This window comes from Hyperolius riggenbachi, chromosome 3, assembly GCF_040937935.1.
Source record: "Hyperolius riggenbachi isolate aHypRig1 chromosome 3, aHypRig1.pri, whole genome shotgun sequence".
NCBI classification, from domain to species: domain Eukaryota; kingdom Metazoa; phylum Chordata; class Amphibia; order Anura; family Hyperoliidae; genus Hyperolius; species Hyperolius riggenbachi.
In genome coordinates this window covers 312,965,180-312,984,342 of record NC_090648.1, presented here as the reverse complement: position 1 = coordinate 312,984,342, position 19,163 = coordinate 312,965,180, and the positions used below count along the sequence as shown (strand labels likewise).

The window sequence follows — 19,163 nt, the reverse complement described above, 5'->3', positions numbered from 1 at the left end:
GAAACTTTCAATCGCCTGGTGACATCAGCGGTGGGCGACAGTTCGGGGTGCGCGCTCGTGCGACGGCCCATACTCACGGGCGACCTGTCGCCGCAACACGCGCGCGTCGCGTGTTGCGGCGACAATTGTAGCCCGTGAGTATGGGCCATTAGTCTTATATCTTCTCTTTTAATGCAAAAGTAATCTGCCAAGGAGCCCCAGGACTGAGCAGGCTGTGTAAGCGCGCAGCAGCCGCTCGCGAACGAAGGTCCAGAGGCTGAGAGGTGACGTCACCCAACCCGACACGCAAGCCGGATCAGCTGAGCGGAAGTGCGACGAGCAGGGTTCTGAGTCTCACAGACGGAACCCACGTATGCCGCAACAGGATGCCGAAGAGACGCTGAGGAAGGCAGCGGGCAGAAGGAGCTTATACGAGTGAGGAAGGTCACAGCGAGAATATCTATGGACACGAACAAATCTCTGAGGAACCACTGCGGACTATCCACAATACTGGTCACGTGAGTCTATGTGGACACACTTTAAGATAAATCAAACGAGTTGAAATATATACTTGAACTTGGAAACTTGGAAGCTTGCACTATAGCTTTCTTCACAAAAAGAACTTTAAGTTACAACCGTGTATGCCACAACGGAAGAACCATACAGGAGCATTAATCCTCTAGGAAGGGACACTTTTGTCAGAAATTGATCTGATTTTAATAGGGGAAACTGAATTTAGTTGATAGAAGGGCCCTTCTATGTATGTGTGGGTGTATGAAAGAGTGAGTTATTTGCGCATTTGCACAACAATCGGCACTTGGTGCACTGTGATTTTAACAAATTTTGAATAAATCCTGACATTGTATTTTTCTCGATTAGCGCATGTTATTAATGTTTTTATGATTGAGTCTTATATCTTGTCTCTTATTACTGCAAGGTTTTTAAGACCACCTTTTGTGTTTGTAATTGTTACGCTTATAATTTTGCTTTATTTCCATTATAATATTTTATACTGCACTACAGTAAATGAATCATCTATACACATTAAAGACGGTTTTTTTTTGGGGGGGGGGGGGGTGTTACAAAGTAAATGAAAAGAGCATGTGTTATGAGGAAAAGAACAAGAGATGAGCAATGGAGAGGGGAAAAAAAAGTCTGTACCCTGTCAGCATGGTGTAGGAAAAATCCCCCCCCCCCCCCCCCCCCCCCTGCAGCATGGGAAGAATCCTGTTCACTACTGGCACGCAGAGCTAGAGGTGTTTTTTGGTTGGTTTGTTTGTTTTTTTAAGACATGCCCCTTTTTTTCTTACATAGATACCCACATCGCTTAGGGCCATGTTCCACACTGAAAATCGCTGCAAAATCACTGCCGGTTTGCCGCAATTCCGTTTGCAATTTTCGTTCATTTTTACCTGCTATTTCTTTGATCTCCACTAGGCTGCTAATGCCAGTGGTGTATCTGATAACATTTTCTATTTTCTACAGTATTATATTATGTTACTGATATTTAAAGGGAATGTCCAAGCAAAATTGAGTTTCACTTACCAGGGGCTTCTACCAGCCCCATGCAGCAATCCTGTGCCCTCGTAGTCACTCACTGCTGCTCCAGTCCCCCGCTGGCAGCTTGCCGACCTCGGAGTTCGGCGGGACGCATTGCGTACATTTTTCCGCATTCCCGCTAGTGCAGGAACATTAACACATACATATTTACGCATTACTGGTTCAATGCGTAAAAATGTACTCATTGAACCAGTAAAGCGTAAAAATGTATGTATAAATGTTCCTGCAGTAGTGGGAATGCGTAAAACTCATTTTTTTTTTAATTTTGCTTGAACCTTACCTTTAAGCCCCCATATCTCAGCACTTATACCTCCTACACACTCCAAATTTTGAGGGTAGGAAGGGGACATACAGCGCTACCACTGTGCCAAATTGCAGAGTCCTGCTGGTTCCTGAGATGTGGTATATCGAAGCTATCTTGTGAGCCAGTGTGACTGGGGGGCTGCAATTTGGCACAGAATTTGGAGTGTGCAGGCCTTTAATATCAGCATTATACAAATCTGGAAGTAACTGCATGTGATGTCATTACCCACAAGGCTGTGCATCCAGGGCTGAATTTTAATTAGTCCTAGGACTAATGTCACTGAGTGGGAGGGATTTCACCTTTTCATCTGGATTTCCATTGGCTGCAGGATTTTTTCCCTGCTGAGAACTGGGTTTTCTCTGACAAACCTGCCATCAGCTTCACACAGGTGGTGAGTTAATTTCCACCTTGCAGTTCCTGTAGCCTCCCTGGCGGTATGGACGAGCTGAGTTCGTCCAGCAAAAACTTGCAAAAAACGTTAATGACGAGCTGAGCTTGTCCATGCCGACAGGGAGATCTCCTGTTTCTCTGCCCCGCCGGCTGCATTTTTTTCTCATCAGAGGGATTCCCCAGGATGGCTGGATGCCTGACTGCACGCTGTGGGTAGCGATCTGTGCTACCCACAACGTGCAGAACAAGCATCCAGCCACCCTAGGGAATCCCTGGGCAGCCAGCGGGGCAGGGAATGTGCGGGGTTCCCCCCTGTATGCGGAGGCTATGTGGGGGGGGATCCCCCTCTGTGCGGGTGGGGGGATCCCCCTTCTATGGTGGCTGTTGTGAGTGGGGATCCCCCTCTGTGCGGGTGGGGGGATCCCCCTTCTAGGGTGGCTGTTGCGGGCGGGGATCCCCCTCTGTGCGGGTGGGGGGATCCCCCTTCTATGGTGGCTGTTGTGGGCGGGGATCCCCCTCTGTGCGGGTGGGGGGATCCCCCTTCTATGGTGGCTGTTGCGGGTGGCCTATTCCCCCCCTCCCGATCTCCTCCCCCCCCCCCCCCCTCTAAGCCCGTGGAGTAAATAGTTGTACTCACCAGAGGGCTTTCTCCAGCGACGCAGCAGCACTTCCTCCTCCATCTCCGAAGTCCCGGTCTCTGTACAGTTACATTACGAGGCTTGGTGACGTCACCAAGCCTCGTAATGTAACTATACAGAGAACGAGACTTCGGAGGAAGTGCTGCTGCGTCGCTGGAGAAAGCCCTCTGGTGAGTACAACTATTTACTCCACGGGCTTAGAGGGGGGGGGGAGGAGATCGGGAGGGAGGGGGGAATAGGCCACCCGCAACAGCCACCATAGAAGGGGGATCCCCCCACCCGCACAGAGGGGGATCCCCGCCCACAACAGCCACCATAGAAGGGGGATCCCCCCACCCGCACAGAGGGGGATCCCCACTCACAGCCACCATAGAAGGGGGATCCCCCCACCCGCACAGAGGGGGATCCCCCCGCCCACATAGCCTCCGCATACAGGGGGGAACCCCGCACATTCCCTGCCCCGCTGGCTGCCCAGGGATTCCCTAGGGTGTGCTTGTTCTGTACGCTGTGGGTAGCACAGATAGCTACCCACAGCGTGCTAGGAGGGGGGGGGGGGGGACCGGGAGGGGGACATCTGGCTACCTATAAATCTGGCTAAACACCTGGCTCACTATATACCTGGCTAAACACCTGGCTCGCTATACATCTGGCTAACTATACCTGGCTGCACATCTGGCTAACTATACCTGGCTGCACATCTGGCTAACTATACCTGGCTGCACATCTGGCTAACTATACATGGCTGCACATCTGGCTGACTATACATCTGGCTAGCTATACATCTGGCTAACTATACCTGGCTGCACATCTGGCTAACTATACCTGGCTAACTATACCTGGCTGCACATCTGGCTAACTATACCTGGCTGCACATCTGGCTAACTATACCTGGCTGCACATCTGGCTAACTATACCTGGCTGCACATCTGGCTAACTATACCTGGCTGCACATCTGGCTAACTATACCTGGCTGCACATCTGGCTAACTATACCTGGCTGCACATCTGGCTAACTATACCTGGCTGCACATCTGGCTTAACTATACCTGGCTGCACATCTGGCTAACTATACATCTGGCTAACTATACCTGGCTGCACATCTGGCTAACTATACCTGGCTGCACATCTGGCTAACTTTACATCTGGCTAACTATACCTGGCTGCACATCTGGCTAACTTTACATCTGGCTAACTATAACTGGCTATACCTGGCTGCACATCTGGCTAACTAAACATCTGGGTCTTATACTCACCATTGGCATGCTGATCCCTCGTCGCGTACCTCTGATAGCTTCCCCAGTGTCTTCTTCCATGTCCCTTGGCGGATTTTGCTTCTCCCTCGGCGATCACATGTCCCCCGTTGATCGGCGTATATGACACCAGGGTCACACAGCGTCATCAACATCTTGCAGAAAACACTTTTTTTTTTTAATTGAATTCAATCCAATAACCTGTATTGAATTCAATATAAAAAAAAATTGGTTGCAAAAAAAAAAAAAATGGTTGCAAATTATTGGAAATTAATTGAAACACTTTTTGCACGGAAATCCTGGGGAAACTGAACGCCAGGGTGGTTAATCTCACTGCTTTCCTTTTCCTATCCTAGTGCTAACACAACCACTGACTTTGCAGATTGTGGACCAGGACTGCACAAGCCCTGCTCATCACAATATGTTGCAGGTTTTTGATAAAGAACCTGATTTGAGCTGTTTTCTGGCAAGGTGTCAAACCAATTCTCCATTTTAATGTAGCCAACAAAATTGTCAGCTATGTTTTTAATTCTATAAATTCGTCTTCAGGTAGCTTGTATATCATTTTAATGGTACATACTGATCCTAATGAATTGTTTACCTTGATTTAGTAGTAATTATGTTTCCCTTTTTTAGTTGCATGCCAAAATACTTTCCTTGTCGGCACAGCATCTACAATCACCTTGGCACTGGTTTAACGAGCATTTGTAGTATTTACACTGACGGCACTCATAGCATTTGTCTTGGTTATTGGTAACTGCTGTAATTTAGGTGCGGCTAGCTCATCATAGCTTTTCATTCTTCCTACACTGGTGCACACAAGCAGGTCTCCCTATAGAAAGTGTGTTCATAAGCTTCATCCTAATGTTCAGGTGAGCAGAGTCCATGCCATTTTGCAAGTACTTAATCACTTTCTGTAATTTGAAAGAATTCACAAGATGTTTTGTGACTACAGGGACAGTCAGCCTGTGGCTTATGTTGCAATAGTAGTTCTATTTAATTACACCTAATTACTGGTTTTACAGCTGCAGAGAATTGGCAGCATGAGCGCTCGTTTTTGTCTTGTAGCATATTTTGTTTTTATCATTGTTGAATGTTTACTACTAGGCAATTCTAGTCAAAACAGGAGAAAAAAAGCGTAGAACATTTTTTGCCAAGGAAGGTCTTAGTTTGCAGCACATGGTTGGCCAATATAGACCTTTCCAGACAACCAAAATATTGTCTTTGGACAGATTTGCACACCATCCTGGGCGTCCCGTTGCTGAACGCAAGGCTTCCATGATTTCTGGCACACCCCAGCTGGATCGCAAGTGATACGGTGGAGACTAGATTTCCTTGCTGTATATCAGTGGTCCTCAAGCTAAGGCCCGCGAGGTGAAAATAAACTCATGAGAAAAACAATTGTATCTGTCTTCCTTCTCCTAAAATTTACTTTTTTAGATATCCCACAGTTTTATTTTATATTTCAATCTAGTTTTTAAGTTTTTACTATTTCATTGTCTCTGCTCAATGATACCTTTTATTAAAATATGCTAGAGCTCAAATCTATGAATTATTGACCCTTTTTATCGCTTTCCTGCTCTCAGATGCCATTTACTGACAGGAAAGTATTTTACGGCTGTAATTACTTATCAGTGAGGGTTATGCTATAGTCTGACCCGGTCCCGACCCAGACATAAACTGTCACTTGCATACCTGATTTGCAACTCTTTCAGGCAGAGAGAGAAAACAAAGGAACACTTCCTAGTTATTTGTGTGCTAGGCACTGTACATACCCATGTCTATCTCATGTCACATGTCACCTTGGTTGTCCTTTAAATGTCTGCGACCCACATATAGAATAGCAGTGCTGGCACCACCCATCCACATGGGTCCAATTGGACTGCAGGTTGTCACCTGGGTATGCTTCAATGTCTGTAGCAAAGATGTTCTTCGGGGCGCCACATGAATGGCTGCTTCTCCGGAGGAGGAGTTCTCCTCTGTGTTGCAGGACATACTCTCTGCACATGCTGTGTTGGGGGGCATACTATCGGATTTGGTTAAATGGGAGACATAAGGGCTGCACATGTAAATAGGTAATAGTTTACACTACCTAGGCTCAATGTAATGTGTTCTACATTTTATGTATACGCCCCCCCCCCCCCCCCCCCCGGGACCCCTGCTGTATATGGTCTTATTTTGACCTCTGGAAAGGCATAGGGGCTCTGAATGATGCAGCCAGGTGTTGTGGTGTTGGGATTCTATCCCAGGTGTTTTAAAGCTGAATACTCAACTCGTGACATAAGATGGATCCAGCGACGTCTCCCTGATGACAAGCTCTTCCCCGTACCATCTTAACACCTTAATACCTCGGATATAGAATGAAGTTAGTGTACACACCATTTGCTTTTTCCCAGATTTTTGGGCAGTCTTCCTATTGAATTTCAATCAAAAATGAATTGAAAGGACATGCAAATGGAACAATAGTATTTTAATCAATATTTTTCAGCATGTCAGATCTGCTTTTGATTGAGAAACAGATCAATTTTGAGCTTGGGATCGAACGTGGGAAATCAGTCGGCTGTAGTCTCTCCCAGATCTGATCATTTTCTTGATCTAAAATATGAAATATGATCTAAAATGAAAATTGCATGGTGTAGAACAGCCTTAATTGTCTCTCAAGGTAGCTTTCATTCTAATCCCTACCGTAGTCAGTCATTGTCTTATGTTACTCTTGTTGTTGTGGTTTTGTTTTTTTTTGTTTTTGTTTTTTTTTAGGGAGACACTTAACCTAGCTTCTGTTAGGCTGTAGGAAGAAACTGGAGTACCCGGAGGAAACCCATGCAAATAAGGGGAAAAAAATACGAAGTCCTTGCCCAGATATCAACCAGGGACTCTAGTACTACAAGGCACGAGTACTATCTATATTACCAATTAGCAGTATAATGTCCCTTTAAGCAGACTGTGCTTTTCCTTGAACTGCCAGATCAGTATTATGTCTTCAGGCGGTGTCCCAGGGAGTATTTACTCATGTGTAGGTGGATGAATATTTTCTTGGTGAATACTTTCTTGCTTGAAGCTGCTACTATATGCATTCAAACCATACCAATAATATACCCGCCCTTTATCATGCAGGCAATATCACATATTATACATTATTACTTATCTAAGTTATGTGTTATCAGCTTGTTGGATCATTATATATTTTAAACAGAGACTAAGCACCACTAGAACTCAAGCTGAAAACATTAATCAAATGCAACTGATCAGCTTTCGATATTTTAAAGATTTACAGTACATGTGAAATATGGGGACTGTGTGTGTGTGTGTGTGTGTGTGTGTGTGTGTGTGTGTGTGTGTGTGTGTGTGTGTGTGTGTGTGTGTGTGTGTGTGTGTGTGTGTGTTTTTGATATGAGATAATTCAAACATGCCACTAATACTTTCATGTAATGTTCAGCATGAAGCTTTATCGCCAACAAGTCTATAAGTCACTTGTTTCCTTCTATTTTTAAAGGTTTAAAGACTGAGAACTTGTACGGTATGCTATCATGGTACAGGACTGACGCCCTAATGCTGCAGCAGAGGTCAGGGAGATTAATGGCCAGATCTACGTAAGTCACTGTGATTACTCATCCTTTTGTCTAAAGTTCCTGGTTTAACTTGCACTGTGCGGTTATCCAACCTTTTATCTGTGATCATGTACATTGCCAAAATAACATTCAAAAATGTGATGAGAAAAATATGGACAAGTATTCAGATGAGGTTTTCTTGACACTTTTCTGCCTTTCCCAGTCCCATTCGTATTGCTTCCATTTACCTCACAATTTATTATATCTAGAGGATCACTTCACACTATTAATTAAAGTGGACCTGAACTCAGAACTTCCTCTCTGCTCTAAAAGATAACAGCATAATAACCTTTACAGAAAAACATTTTTGTTACAGCTGATACAAATCCTGCAATAAATCTGCAGTGTGTCTACTTCCTGCTTTCATGTAAGCAGACAAAGGGTAACATTCTGTGTTTACAAATAAGCTGCTCTGCCCTGGCAGCCAGCTGTCACAGCTGAGAGATCAAATTACAGTTGTGATTAGTCACAGATGAGGGGGAATTAGAAGGGCAAAACTCTCTAAATACATACAGGCAGGGATGAGCTCCGGATGATTTCTGAATGAGTTTCATTTGGAATTCATCCGGATAATTAGAACACCTGAGCGGGCAGGTGAGAGGGGTTAACTTACTCATCGGCCATCTTCTTTAATGCATCCCGCATTGCGTCTCACGCTGCAGTCCAATTCGCGGTCACATGGCTACCACCCTTCCTCCTTCCAGGTTGAAGGAGGAAGTGTAGTAGTCACGTGACCGCGAATTGAGTAAAGTGAGATGCGACGTGGGACGCATTAAAGAAGACGGCCGATGGGTTAGTTAACTCACCCGCCCGCTCTGGTGCACTCATTATTTAGATGAATTCTGAATGAAACCTATCCGGAAATCAGCCGGAGCTCATCCCTGCATACAGGGTGCATTTCTCGGTGTTCCTTTTGTCATGTGCAAGAGTTCAGGTCCACTGGACATTTCGAATCAGGACTCAGGCATCACTATATAATTGGGTTGGAAATCAATTTACTGTATATCCTCGGCTATAAGTTTAGAAATTTAGTTCTCCTTATATTTGAGACATACCTAAATTTCCTAACTTATAGCCGCGGGTCTGGGAGCCTCTTTCTAATTGTGCTGAAATGGACACCCCACCCCCTCTCTACCTCTTTTGGAACAACTGAATGTTTCAAGTAGCCTTTCACCACACAAACTCTCAGCTTGTCTGTGAGTGCTGTCTAGTGTCTTCTGCCCTTAGGAAAGGGAGAGGACAAGCAGGCACCTGCGTCAGATGATAGTGATCAGACATGGTTTTCTAGCTTGTCTGATATACTAGAGAAGAATTGTACAAGGTTTAAATATTAAAGTCTAGTACAGATGTTAAGATGGCCATACATCTGTGAATTTGGCAGCTGATCAGCCATCTGATTCAATAATTATCGAATTGGATGAAAATCTGTGCTGGCAAAATCATGCCCGATCGTCGATGCAACCAATTTCTGACCGAAACATGTACATTAGGACAGTGGCCGGAGGCGACGTCATGAGGCTTGCTGAAAGATTTCACGCTAAAATCGATCGGGAATCTGCCTGTGGTTTATGGCGGCCATTAAGCCGCATCTACACGCGTAGATGTGGCCGCGATGTTCCTTATCAATTGAGCCGCTGATGCGACTCGATTGATAAGATCCGACAGGACGAATCTCCTCACCGCCGATTTCCTGCTCGCTCCCCACGAGGGGGCAATGGCAGGGAATCGAGCGGAAGATGAGCAGCGCCGGCGGGGAATCGAATCCGGCGAGCGGGGACGCGGCGGGTACGCGGAAGAGTCGATCCGGCGGCTCGCGCCACAACATCTCCCCGTGTAGACAGGGCTTCAGACCTCTGTTTCTTGAAACAGTCGCTTATGGTCTGATTGGGTGATAGTGATATCTTTGTAGTAACACAAATATGAACCTCATGAGATGTAATCTCATTTTGGTATCCTGCCCTTAGGTCTACATATCACCACCATAGCACAAAAAAAAGAAAAGGAAGTGATATCTTTGTAGGCAACACCCATTCTCTTTACAGCGGACTCCGCTTTGGGGAGTAATAATTTAGAATGTATATTTTGGATCGCTCAGAAACAGCTGTATCAGTCCGCCGACAGACTGTACACACGCCGGACTGTCGCTGGAACGCCCACCCAGCGGGAGGTGACGACGGACCCGTCGTTGCCTCCAGTCCGGCGTGTGTACGGACTAGAGTTGGGCGAACAGTTCGGCTGTGTTAGCCGAACTGCAGCCGAACTGTTCGGCTGCCCAAGCTGTCATTTATCTGTGGCTCTTACTACTTCCGGGTCGCAATGACCCGGAGTAGTACGTCTGCGCTGGCCCGGCGGAGCGCGTCCTAGATCGCGCTCCCGTTGCCGGGCACTCTCTGCGCATGTGTGTGACGTCACTCGGAAGTAGTAAGAGCCACAGATAAATGACAGCTTGGGCAGCCGAACAGTTCGGCTGCAGTTCGGCTAACACACCCGAACTGTTCGCCCAACTCTAGTACGGACCTTTACTATTTCTTTCCTGGAGAGTCCCTCCAGCTTTTCTCCCTCTCCATAGTATAGCAAATGTCAGTCTACTGTTTGAAGTGTGAATGTCTGTTTAGGGCTGGGCAATCTTTAGATTAGTTCTTATATTGTACTATTCACAACCTAATTGCAATGTAATGTGTGTGCACTGATTAGCTTGTTACAGATTATACAGCCAGTCAGACCGTTTCAAATCCTGAAACTAGAAAATAAATGTTGCTGTGGAAGGAATGAGAGGGCAGAGTCAGAACAAGAAAGCAAAGCAGCTAGTACAGGAAGATCTTCTGAGCCCTATATCTATATTGTGGCTCTGCCATCCTCTGAGACTGACTCTGCTCTGGGTATTGATGGACTTCCAGGTCAGATTGTTCCAGCCAATAGCTATTATATTCTGTCACTTAAGATCTGCTTCCTGTCTCCCATCTCCTCTCTGTACAAATAAATAGATGTGCTGTGCCAAGCTGAGCTGCCCATTCTTCTGGTGTGATGGTTGCCAGACTGTGCTTTGTACATCTAACAATTATAGAAGCTTGTGCAGTTCCCTTTTATGTGCTGTTTATAAGAACCGCTGCCCATAGATATTAGACCTACCAGGATACACAACTGTGAATTAGGAGAGTGCTGTGTAATCATGGCAACACATGGGCAGTGATTGTGGAAACACTATTCACTGCTGCATCGGCACACTACCAGCCAAGGTTTGTTGGCTGAAACTGGACCTATGTCAGTGGACATAGTGTGTAGAGTCTACGGTAGGAGTAGAGTTCAATACAATATTTTTAATAGATTAGACTTTACTCACCTATTCAATTATTTACTATCTGTAATCCAATGTCTACAGTTAGTGTTCTCTATTGTACATTGCCACAGGGAATGCTGGCACTATATAAATCCAAAACCATCGTCATCATCATAATAATGATGATTGGATATTAAATTTAATATTAAAAAAATTGTATCTAATGAAAATCTACTAAAAAGTGAGACCCCCTTTATGTTCATTTTGTTTAGCATTGATCGAGAATGTCTTTTGTTAAGGAGTTCAATGATATCTATCTGTACCCCCCTATCAAGCACGCATTGCACACTATTTCACCCATCAGGATTAAGCTCTTGTGTCTGTTTATGCAACTTTAAGCTAGTTGTAGGTGCTTGTGGCTTTACCATCTGCAAACAAGATTTTCAAATCTGTAGCTGCTTTTACAGTGACAATATCTGAATAGGCTATGATCCTATGATTTTATATTTATAACCTTGATCTTGTGTAATATCTAATAATTCTAATAATATGTTTCTAGTGATCACATGGTCTTCTAAAGAAGCAATGGGTAGCTGTTGTAGCTGTCCAGATAAAGAAGCTTTTCCAGATAACCAACAAAATAGGTTCAAGGTAAGTTGTACTTTTTATTTTATTTACTGTTCCCCCAGTAGAATTGCTGTAGAATAGCAATACCTCTATGCTAATTTCAATAGGTGCTATAATCAATATTTATATAATTTGACCAGCTGGGGCTGAGGAGAGTCTAGTTGAGGGAAAACTGTCAGCAATAGTTTAGATAGCATGGCTAGTAATATGCAGTGTTACCACCTGTTTAGGTTTGAGAAAGATCTATTCCATGCAAGAAGCAAGTCCCTTCCCACAAGAGGTTATTCTTTTTCTGTCATAACATTTATTTAATTTATTTTTTTTACAGGTTATTAATGTTGATGATGATGGTAACGAGCTGGGATCTGGAATAATGGAGCTAACAGAAAATGAACTCATTTTGTACACGCGTAAACGAGACTCAGTGAAATGGCCCTACCTCTGCCTTCGCCGATATGGTTACGATTCAAATCTTTTCTCCTTTGAAAGTGGCCGACGATGCCAGACTGGACAAGGTGGGTTTATAGTCGCTCACTTAGTCACTTCATTAGAAGAGTTGAGGGGAACATAGTTCACCTACCATCTTCATGCTCATGCAGCATTAAAAAAAAATCACCCACAACAAAGCTTAATAACATGTATAGTATAACCAAAAAAAGCAGCACATAAAATGCTGGCATATTCTGATGTCTTCCTCCTCAAGCCTGTAAAGTCTCCTCGGGCTGCTCAGCTGGCTATCACTAAGGTATTTTGTATTTTATTTAGGGCATGTGGAAAGGTCTGACTCATTCTTCCCTGCCTGAGAAAATGTTGAATTGTGTAGATTGAGGATGTTCAGTAGGCTCAAAGAAGAGCATAGAGAACACAGTAATGCGTGCTAACATTTTATTATGGTGACTTTCTGAGCAGATGGGCTCTACAAAATATACTGAGCATAGATGAGCAAAATAAAAAAACTATCTCCATCTTCAGCTGGATAGCGTACTGGTAAGACTTCCCTTTTGATGTGGGATTTGAGCCCTTTACAATGGTTTGAATCCAGACTCAAGCCAGTATGTAAAACAGTAAGGTGTCTTTGGGCAAGGCTCCCCAATGATCTTGGTGCCTGTGGAGCGCTAGTGTTAGGTATAGGTTGAGAGGTGGGAGTTTGGTGTTAGTCCATAGACAGGATGGGGTTAGTGTTAGACATAGGCATAAGTAGGAAGAATAAGTGTGAGAGATAGGTTAGGGCTCATTTACACGAATCAGTGAGTTAAAATGCATGAATAAAAACTCATGGTTAGGTGTGAATGGGTTTGTGAGTTTCCATGCATTTTCATGCATTTAACTCCCGGTGAGTTGAAATAGACTGCACAGCAACTCACTATTGGAGTGTGAATGATAAAATGAAAGTCTATGGGTTTCATGTTCCATTGCAAAATGCACGCTATATGCAGTGAGTTAACTCACTGCAACTCACTCAGTGTGAATGAGCCCTTAGGGGAAGTGATAGTGAAATATCGGGAAGATTACCACTTCTCTATCGACAAATACTTAAAGGGATACTGTAGGGGGGTCGGGGGAAAATGAGCTGAACTTACCCGGGGCTTCTACTGGTCCCCCGCAGACATCCTGTGCCCGCGCAGCCGCTCACCGATGCTCCGGCCCCGCCTCCGGTTCACTTATGGAATTTCTGACTTTAAAGTCAGAAAACCACTGCGCCTGCGTTGCCGTGTCCTCGCTCCCGCTGATGTCACCAGGAGTGTACTGCGCAGACACAGACCATACTGGGCCTGCGCTGTGCGCTCTTGAGGACATCAGCGGGATCGAGGACACGGCAACGCAGGCGCAGTGGTTTTCTGACTTTAAAGTCAGAAATTCCATAAGTGAACCGGAGGCGGGGCCGGAGCATCGGTGAGCGGCTGCGCGGGCACAGGATGTCTGCGGGGGACCATTAGAAGCCCCGGGTAAGTTCAGCTCATTTTCCCCCGACCCCCCCCCCCCCCCCTACAGTATCCCTTTAACTGCACCATAATTACCAGGGCACCTTTTCTAAATATAAGCAATAATCAAGGGGCCTGTACTGTAATATGGAGAGGGGAAGATAAGATACATGATGCATGATATCCTAGTGCCTTTTGAGCACTATATCTGTGAAACATAGTTTTGTTTCAGTCAAAACCTGTGACTTTATTTGCTTGGTCTTGTGAGAATGTGCTTCAGCCATTAGGGCAGGTGCTAGTGACTGTTAGCTGTGACTCAGCAACCCTTGTGACTTGGCACTAACAGATTTTGGATTTCCTTTTATCTGGTGAGTGTATGATGTGGGTGATGCTCATGTTTTCTGAGTGTTTGCATTTTGTGCATTACTTTTTGTCTCTTCACTATATTGAGCGAGTATGCATCTCTCCAGAGTGTTATGTACCATTATGTTACATTTCCTTAGTGCTACTCAGAAGTAGTAAAAAATGATATTCATTTACCAGGGATCAGTTCTCGGAGGGAAGAAACTGCAGGTGGCAATTAAAGTAGCCAGCATTGAAAAGTAAATTTTGTTAGAGACACAGAAGCAAAAAAAAAAATATTGATATAATGAATTGGTTGTGTAGTACAGATTATTACTAGAACATTAGTAGCAAAGAAAATATTCTTATATTTTTATTTTCAGTTATATAGTGTTTTTTATAACATTGCATCATTCTCTAATATTTGCAATTTACACACTACTCAGCATTCTCAATTATTTTACAGAGCAGGCTAGTGAACTTTTTGAACGGTCCTCTGCAGGAAAAAAAAAATACAGTACCAGACACTTGAGATACCAGAAGACAGAGCTCTCTGTGGAGCTCAATGGCTCTTTTGCATAGATAACTAGAGTTTAACTCTTCATGTACTGGAAACAATATTACTTATGTCTCTGCTCCTAATGTTTCAATTCTTAACTGTACTACACATACAAATCATTACATCATAATTTTTTTTTTTTTTTTTAGCTTCAGTGTCTCTTTAATGGAGAAGAAATGTAATAGCCAGCATAACTGATTTGACATCCCAACACAGTTAATATGTTCTGTGCTGAAATTGCCTTGGTTCTGTTGCATCACAAAAGTAATAAGTAGACAATGTTGCCAGCACTCAGAATAAAGAAGAAACTCCTGTACAGCTTGTTATTGCGTGCATTTCCTAATCCATTTACTTTCTTGAACCTTTAATGTTTGTCTTTACTTAGTTCTTTTTAAATTTCATTACCAATTAAAAAATGGGCATGTATAAATTAATGCATAAAAGCAAAAGTCTAAATGGTGATGAACAATTATTGCTAGATTGCAGATTCATTTCGGGTGTCAAATGCAGGTAACATACATAATGACATCAGTGTGTAAGATATCAGTTGCATGTTACTAAATATAAAATCAATACAAGGATCAACAATCCGATCCTGTCATTAAAAATCCCTTTGTAACAAGAATTGTTACTTTTAACTTAATGCTTGCAAAAGGAAGAGCAATCCAAAGCTGGGACCTCACTGGTTGTCTTTTCTGGTATTTGGTAAGTTGGGCTCCCTCTGCTGTCCAAAGAGGCACGGTACATCAATATCAATGCCTCCTTTGTACTGTCTGTCTTCTCTTCCTTTCCCATCTCTCCCAGAGGCCTACATGAAGGGAGCAGTTGCTTTCGTTTTTCACCTTCCCAAGGGTTAAAGCGCAAAAAAAAATGCATTACATATGACTACGTAGCTTGCAACTGCTCTTAAGTCCTTTAAGAGGCCCCAATGTCTCCTAGTATTTGCATCCTCGTGTACCAGGCACACACCTCTACCCTGTGTTATTGCTTTCCTTATGCAGGATACCTTATTTTAGTACGTTGTTTTTTTTGTTTTTTTTTTGTCACAGTGAATGGTCAGTAGTGTTGTGAATATCCCAAAGTTTTCGTGTACAAATTGCATTTTACCTCCTAGTTATTAGATGTTCTTATCTTTTTTTTTTTTTTCTTCTTCTTTCAGGAATCTTTGCCTTTAAATGTGCTCGTGCGGAAGAACTTTTTAATATGTTGCAAGAAATTATGCAGAATAACAGTATAAGTGTTGTGGAGGAGCCTGTGGTAGAAAGAAATCCTCAAACCGAGCTGGAAGTCCCAAGAACCCCTCGCACCCCTACAAGTAATTTCTGAAGCTTTTTCTAATGTCGTAAAGCAAACCTGAACTGAAAACAAATCTGAAACCGGAGATCTATAGTTTCTGCATAGTTTTTATTGGAATCCTATAGTCTTACTTTGTGTTGGAAAGCTAAAAAACTGAACATTTCTTTTTATCATCTCGGCCAAATGTAGGGTGAGGATGATGTTCTTCTCCTGATGACTCCTGCTCCATAGTGTACTGCGTGTTGTCCACACTTCCCACTTTATAGCAACAGTAGGCATTGCTAGCGATGCATGTACAGCACTCTGTCCCGAACTGTCTTCCAAGGGATCAAGTCCCAAACCCTGCGAGGAACAGAACTCATGCCATGTAAACAATCAACACTCAGTAGTAAGGGCCTGAGCACACTGTCACATTACTTAGCGGATTTCAGCAACACACATCAGTGTGCGATATGTTAGGATACATAGCACTGTCTGATAGGTACACATATATGGTGCGCATCGGTGCATTCTGACAATGCACTGCTGTCTCATTCGATGTGATTCAATATAATGGAGTTGGATTACAACACAGGTGCTGTTCGTTTCTGTAAATGCACGGCTATGTTTGATGGCTCTTTTTCAGTCAGAGGGTTCTTGGAGAGAATGGGGATCTCTCATTTCACTTGGTCTTTTCTGTTTTTTAGTGATTGACAGATCAGCAGTAGAGTGCAAAAGAGTAATGGCAGTTTTTCCACCTGAGAAGATTTCTAAATGAAGTTGTGGATTGGTCACAGGTTGTTGGCTCTGGTCACAGGCAGTAACACTGCTGACAGAAGGGGCGTTTTTCACAAAAAGTTTTAACCGTATTTGTTGGAGTTTAAGACGCTCTGGATTATAAGATGCACTTGGATTTAGAGTGCAAAAATCGGGAAAAAATAAAACCTAGTGCGTCTATAGTGCAGGGGTGTCTAATAGATTTTTTCCCCCAAAACTGTCTCTAAGCTACTCTATCTAAGCTACACTACACTACCCCCTGCTGCACCCACTAGTTTACATTACACTAATCCCTGCTGCCCTACCAGCTAAGCTACATTACACTTATCCCTGCTGCCTTACTGGCTTAACTACACTACACTGACACGTGTCGCCTGATCCTGCCGGAGTGATCCTCTCCCCCTCGCTCCAGACACCATACACATGATGCTCTTCTGTAGCTGCTGATCTACACTGCAGCAGCTATACAGCTTCTGGTTTTTCATACCTCGTGGCCACCGTACTTCCTAATGAGTGCAGTGCTGGGGTCGGCAGCACATGTGTGCCATGGTCATGCATAACTTGTGTAGCACATGCTAGGGAACTTCTCATCAGGAGGCAATGATGAATGGAGGGCCCAGAGCTGTATAGTGGTGGCAGGTTGCTGCAGTGTATATTAGTAGCTGCACAAGTGGATTGTGTGTACAGCAACTGGAGGGGGGGGGGGGGGGGGGGGATAGAGGAAAGTGCCAGCAGGATGCGGTAAGTGCTTCCCTGCGCACTATGCACCACTTTTCACCATACATATGGAATATAAGGCACACTTTTACCCCAGTTTTGTGCATCTTATATTCTGAAGAACACTATACATCTGTTGCTATTACATAAATGAGTATTATGAAGGCAGAGTTTTCTTTTAATGTTGGAAAATACATTTTCCCCAAAAAGCAGGAATTTCTAGTATAAGGTCTGAAACCCACTACGGGTGCTTTGCATGCTGAATTGTGGAAGTGCCACAATTTTATCATGATTCCCAGAGTGATTACGATAAGGCTATTGCGGCCTCTGATGCGATCGCTCTTGGATCAAACCCAGAATGCTGCAAGCATTGATTAGCGATCGCTTCTTGATCACAACATTGCGAGTGCAACCACCTTCATTGAGCTCCACTGGTGCAGTGCTTTGCCGATTGCTGCTCCAGAATCGCTCTGAGTGGATCCCAGGCCTAATTCTGGTTCTCAGTTTTACAACAGTGTAAGTTATGTAAACCTGTAACATCTCTAATGAAGGGTTTCCTCAATGAGAATGGCATATCTTTGTTTCTGTACTGCATATGATATGACGTGGATCTCTAAGTTGAGGTTCCATTCTTATTTGATTAAACCAAAACTATAATTTCTACCGTTTTTCAAATGTGAATTTCTTTAGTCCAAACCTGAGGCTGCATTATAAACACAGCGTCCTCTTGCAGACGGTATATAAAAAACACTTTTCAGTAAGAATTAGTTTATATGGACCTGTTACGAGTCTATAACTATTAGTCACAATCCTTTTATTGTACACAAGAATTTGACCTGGTTATAATTTTTTGTATATTTTTTTCTTCTGCAGCTCCTGGTTTTAGTGCTTCAAGTCTACCTAATGGATACCCACGTTACCCATCTTTTGGTGATGCATCTTCACACCCCTCTAGTAGACACCCATCAATAGGAAGCACACGCCTTCCTTCTGTGGGTGAGGAGTCTACACACCCACTGCTTGTCCCTGAAGACCATGTAAGTAGTTTAACCACTTGAGGACCACAGTGCTAAACCCCCCTAAAGACCAGGCTATTTTTTTCAAAATAGGCCACTGCAGTCACACGGCTGTCCCCAGTATAGCGCTGCCGTGGATTGCAGCGCTGTACTTAGTAAAAAGACCACCTACCATGCAGGAGATGCGTCGCAATCTCCTGCAATAGCCGGCCCCAGGACTTGACGCCAATTGGCGTTAGGCGGAGTAGTTAACAAAATGTTGATTTGCTGCTTAAAATCTAGTGAGGGAGATGTAATGAACATAAACCTATATAGAAGCTGAGCAATGACTAGACCTACAGCCAGTACAGTCAGTTACCTGACCCATGATAGCATGTTGTAGTCTCCTTTGTGCAAATATGGCCAGCTCAGTTGCCTGGCAGCACTGCTGATTTATTTGGCTGCAGTAGTGTCTGAATTACACCAGAAATAAGCAGTGCAGCTAATCTTGTTAGATCTTACAACAATGTCAGAAACACCTGTTAAGCTGCATACCGTATTTTTCGGACTATAAGACGCTCCGGACTATAAGACGCACCTAGGTTTAGAGGTCAAAAATCAGGGGAAAAAAATATATACTAAACCTGGTGGTCTATAGTGCAGGGGTGTCTAATGGACCTTTTCCCCCAAACTGTCACTACCCAGAATGACCCCCATTTGCAGGTCAGAGGAACAATCCTGATTTATCTAGTATTGGTTTACTGTATATATTCCCCTTGTGAGGAACTGAGCCAAAGGTGAACTTACATCTTTAGATGCGCACATGCTGCAGCACACACCCTTCTCTCCACTGTCTGCAGCCGATTTCAAGGACCTCCGAGAACTGGTGGCGGGTGTTAATCAGCGATATCCCCAATTTTCAGGAGTGAGGCGGGCGACCATCC

General features: G+C 43.9%; 1 protein-coding gene and 1 long non-coding RNA gene across 6 annotated transcripts in view; one reads left to right on the top strand and one right to left on the bottom strand.

Moving 5' to 3' along the window:
- The window catches only part of FRS2 (fibroblast growth factor receptor substrate 2), a 105,005-nt gene that overhangs the window by 73,766 nt on the left and 12,076 nt on the right, over positions 1-19,163 (top strand). For 3 of the 4 annotated variants that reach the window (XM_068276693.1, XM_068276694.1, XM_068276692.1), the window contains 5 exons: positions 7,614-7,710; positions 11,565-11,656; positions 11,961-12,147; positions 15,615-15,770; positions 18,098-18,261. In XM_068276693.1, coding sequence (XP_068132794.1) covers positions 11,591-11,656; positions 11,961-12,147; positions 15,615-15,770; positions 18,098-18,261 — 573 coding nt within the window. In that variant the 5' untranslated portion in view covers positions 7,614-7,710; positions 11,565-11,590. Of the gene's footprint in view, positions 1-7,613; positions 7,711-11,564; positions 11,657-11,960; positions 12,148-15,110; positions 15,161-15,614; positions 15,771-18,097; positions 18,262-19,163 lie in introns of those variants that run through there. The other variant, XM_068276695.1, reaches the window with a different exon arrangement.
- LOC137563776 (uncharacterized) overlaps positions 15,841-19,163 on the bottom strand; it is a 35,579-nt gene continuing 32,256 nt past the window's right edge. For both annotated transcript variants that reach the window (XR_011030434.1, XR_011030435.1), the window contains one exon: positions 15,841-16,093. This is a non-coding gene — a long non-coding RNA (uncharacterized lncRNA). The remainder of the gene's footprint in view (positions 16,094-19,163) is intronic.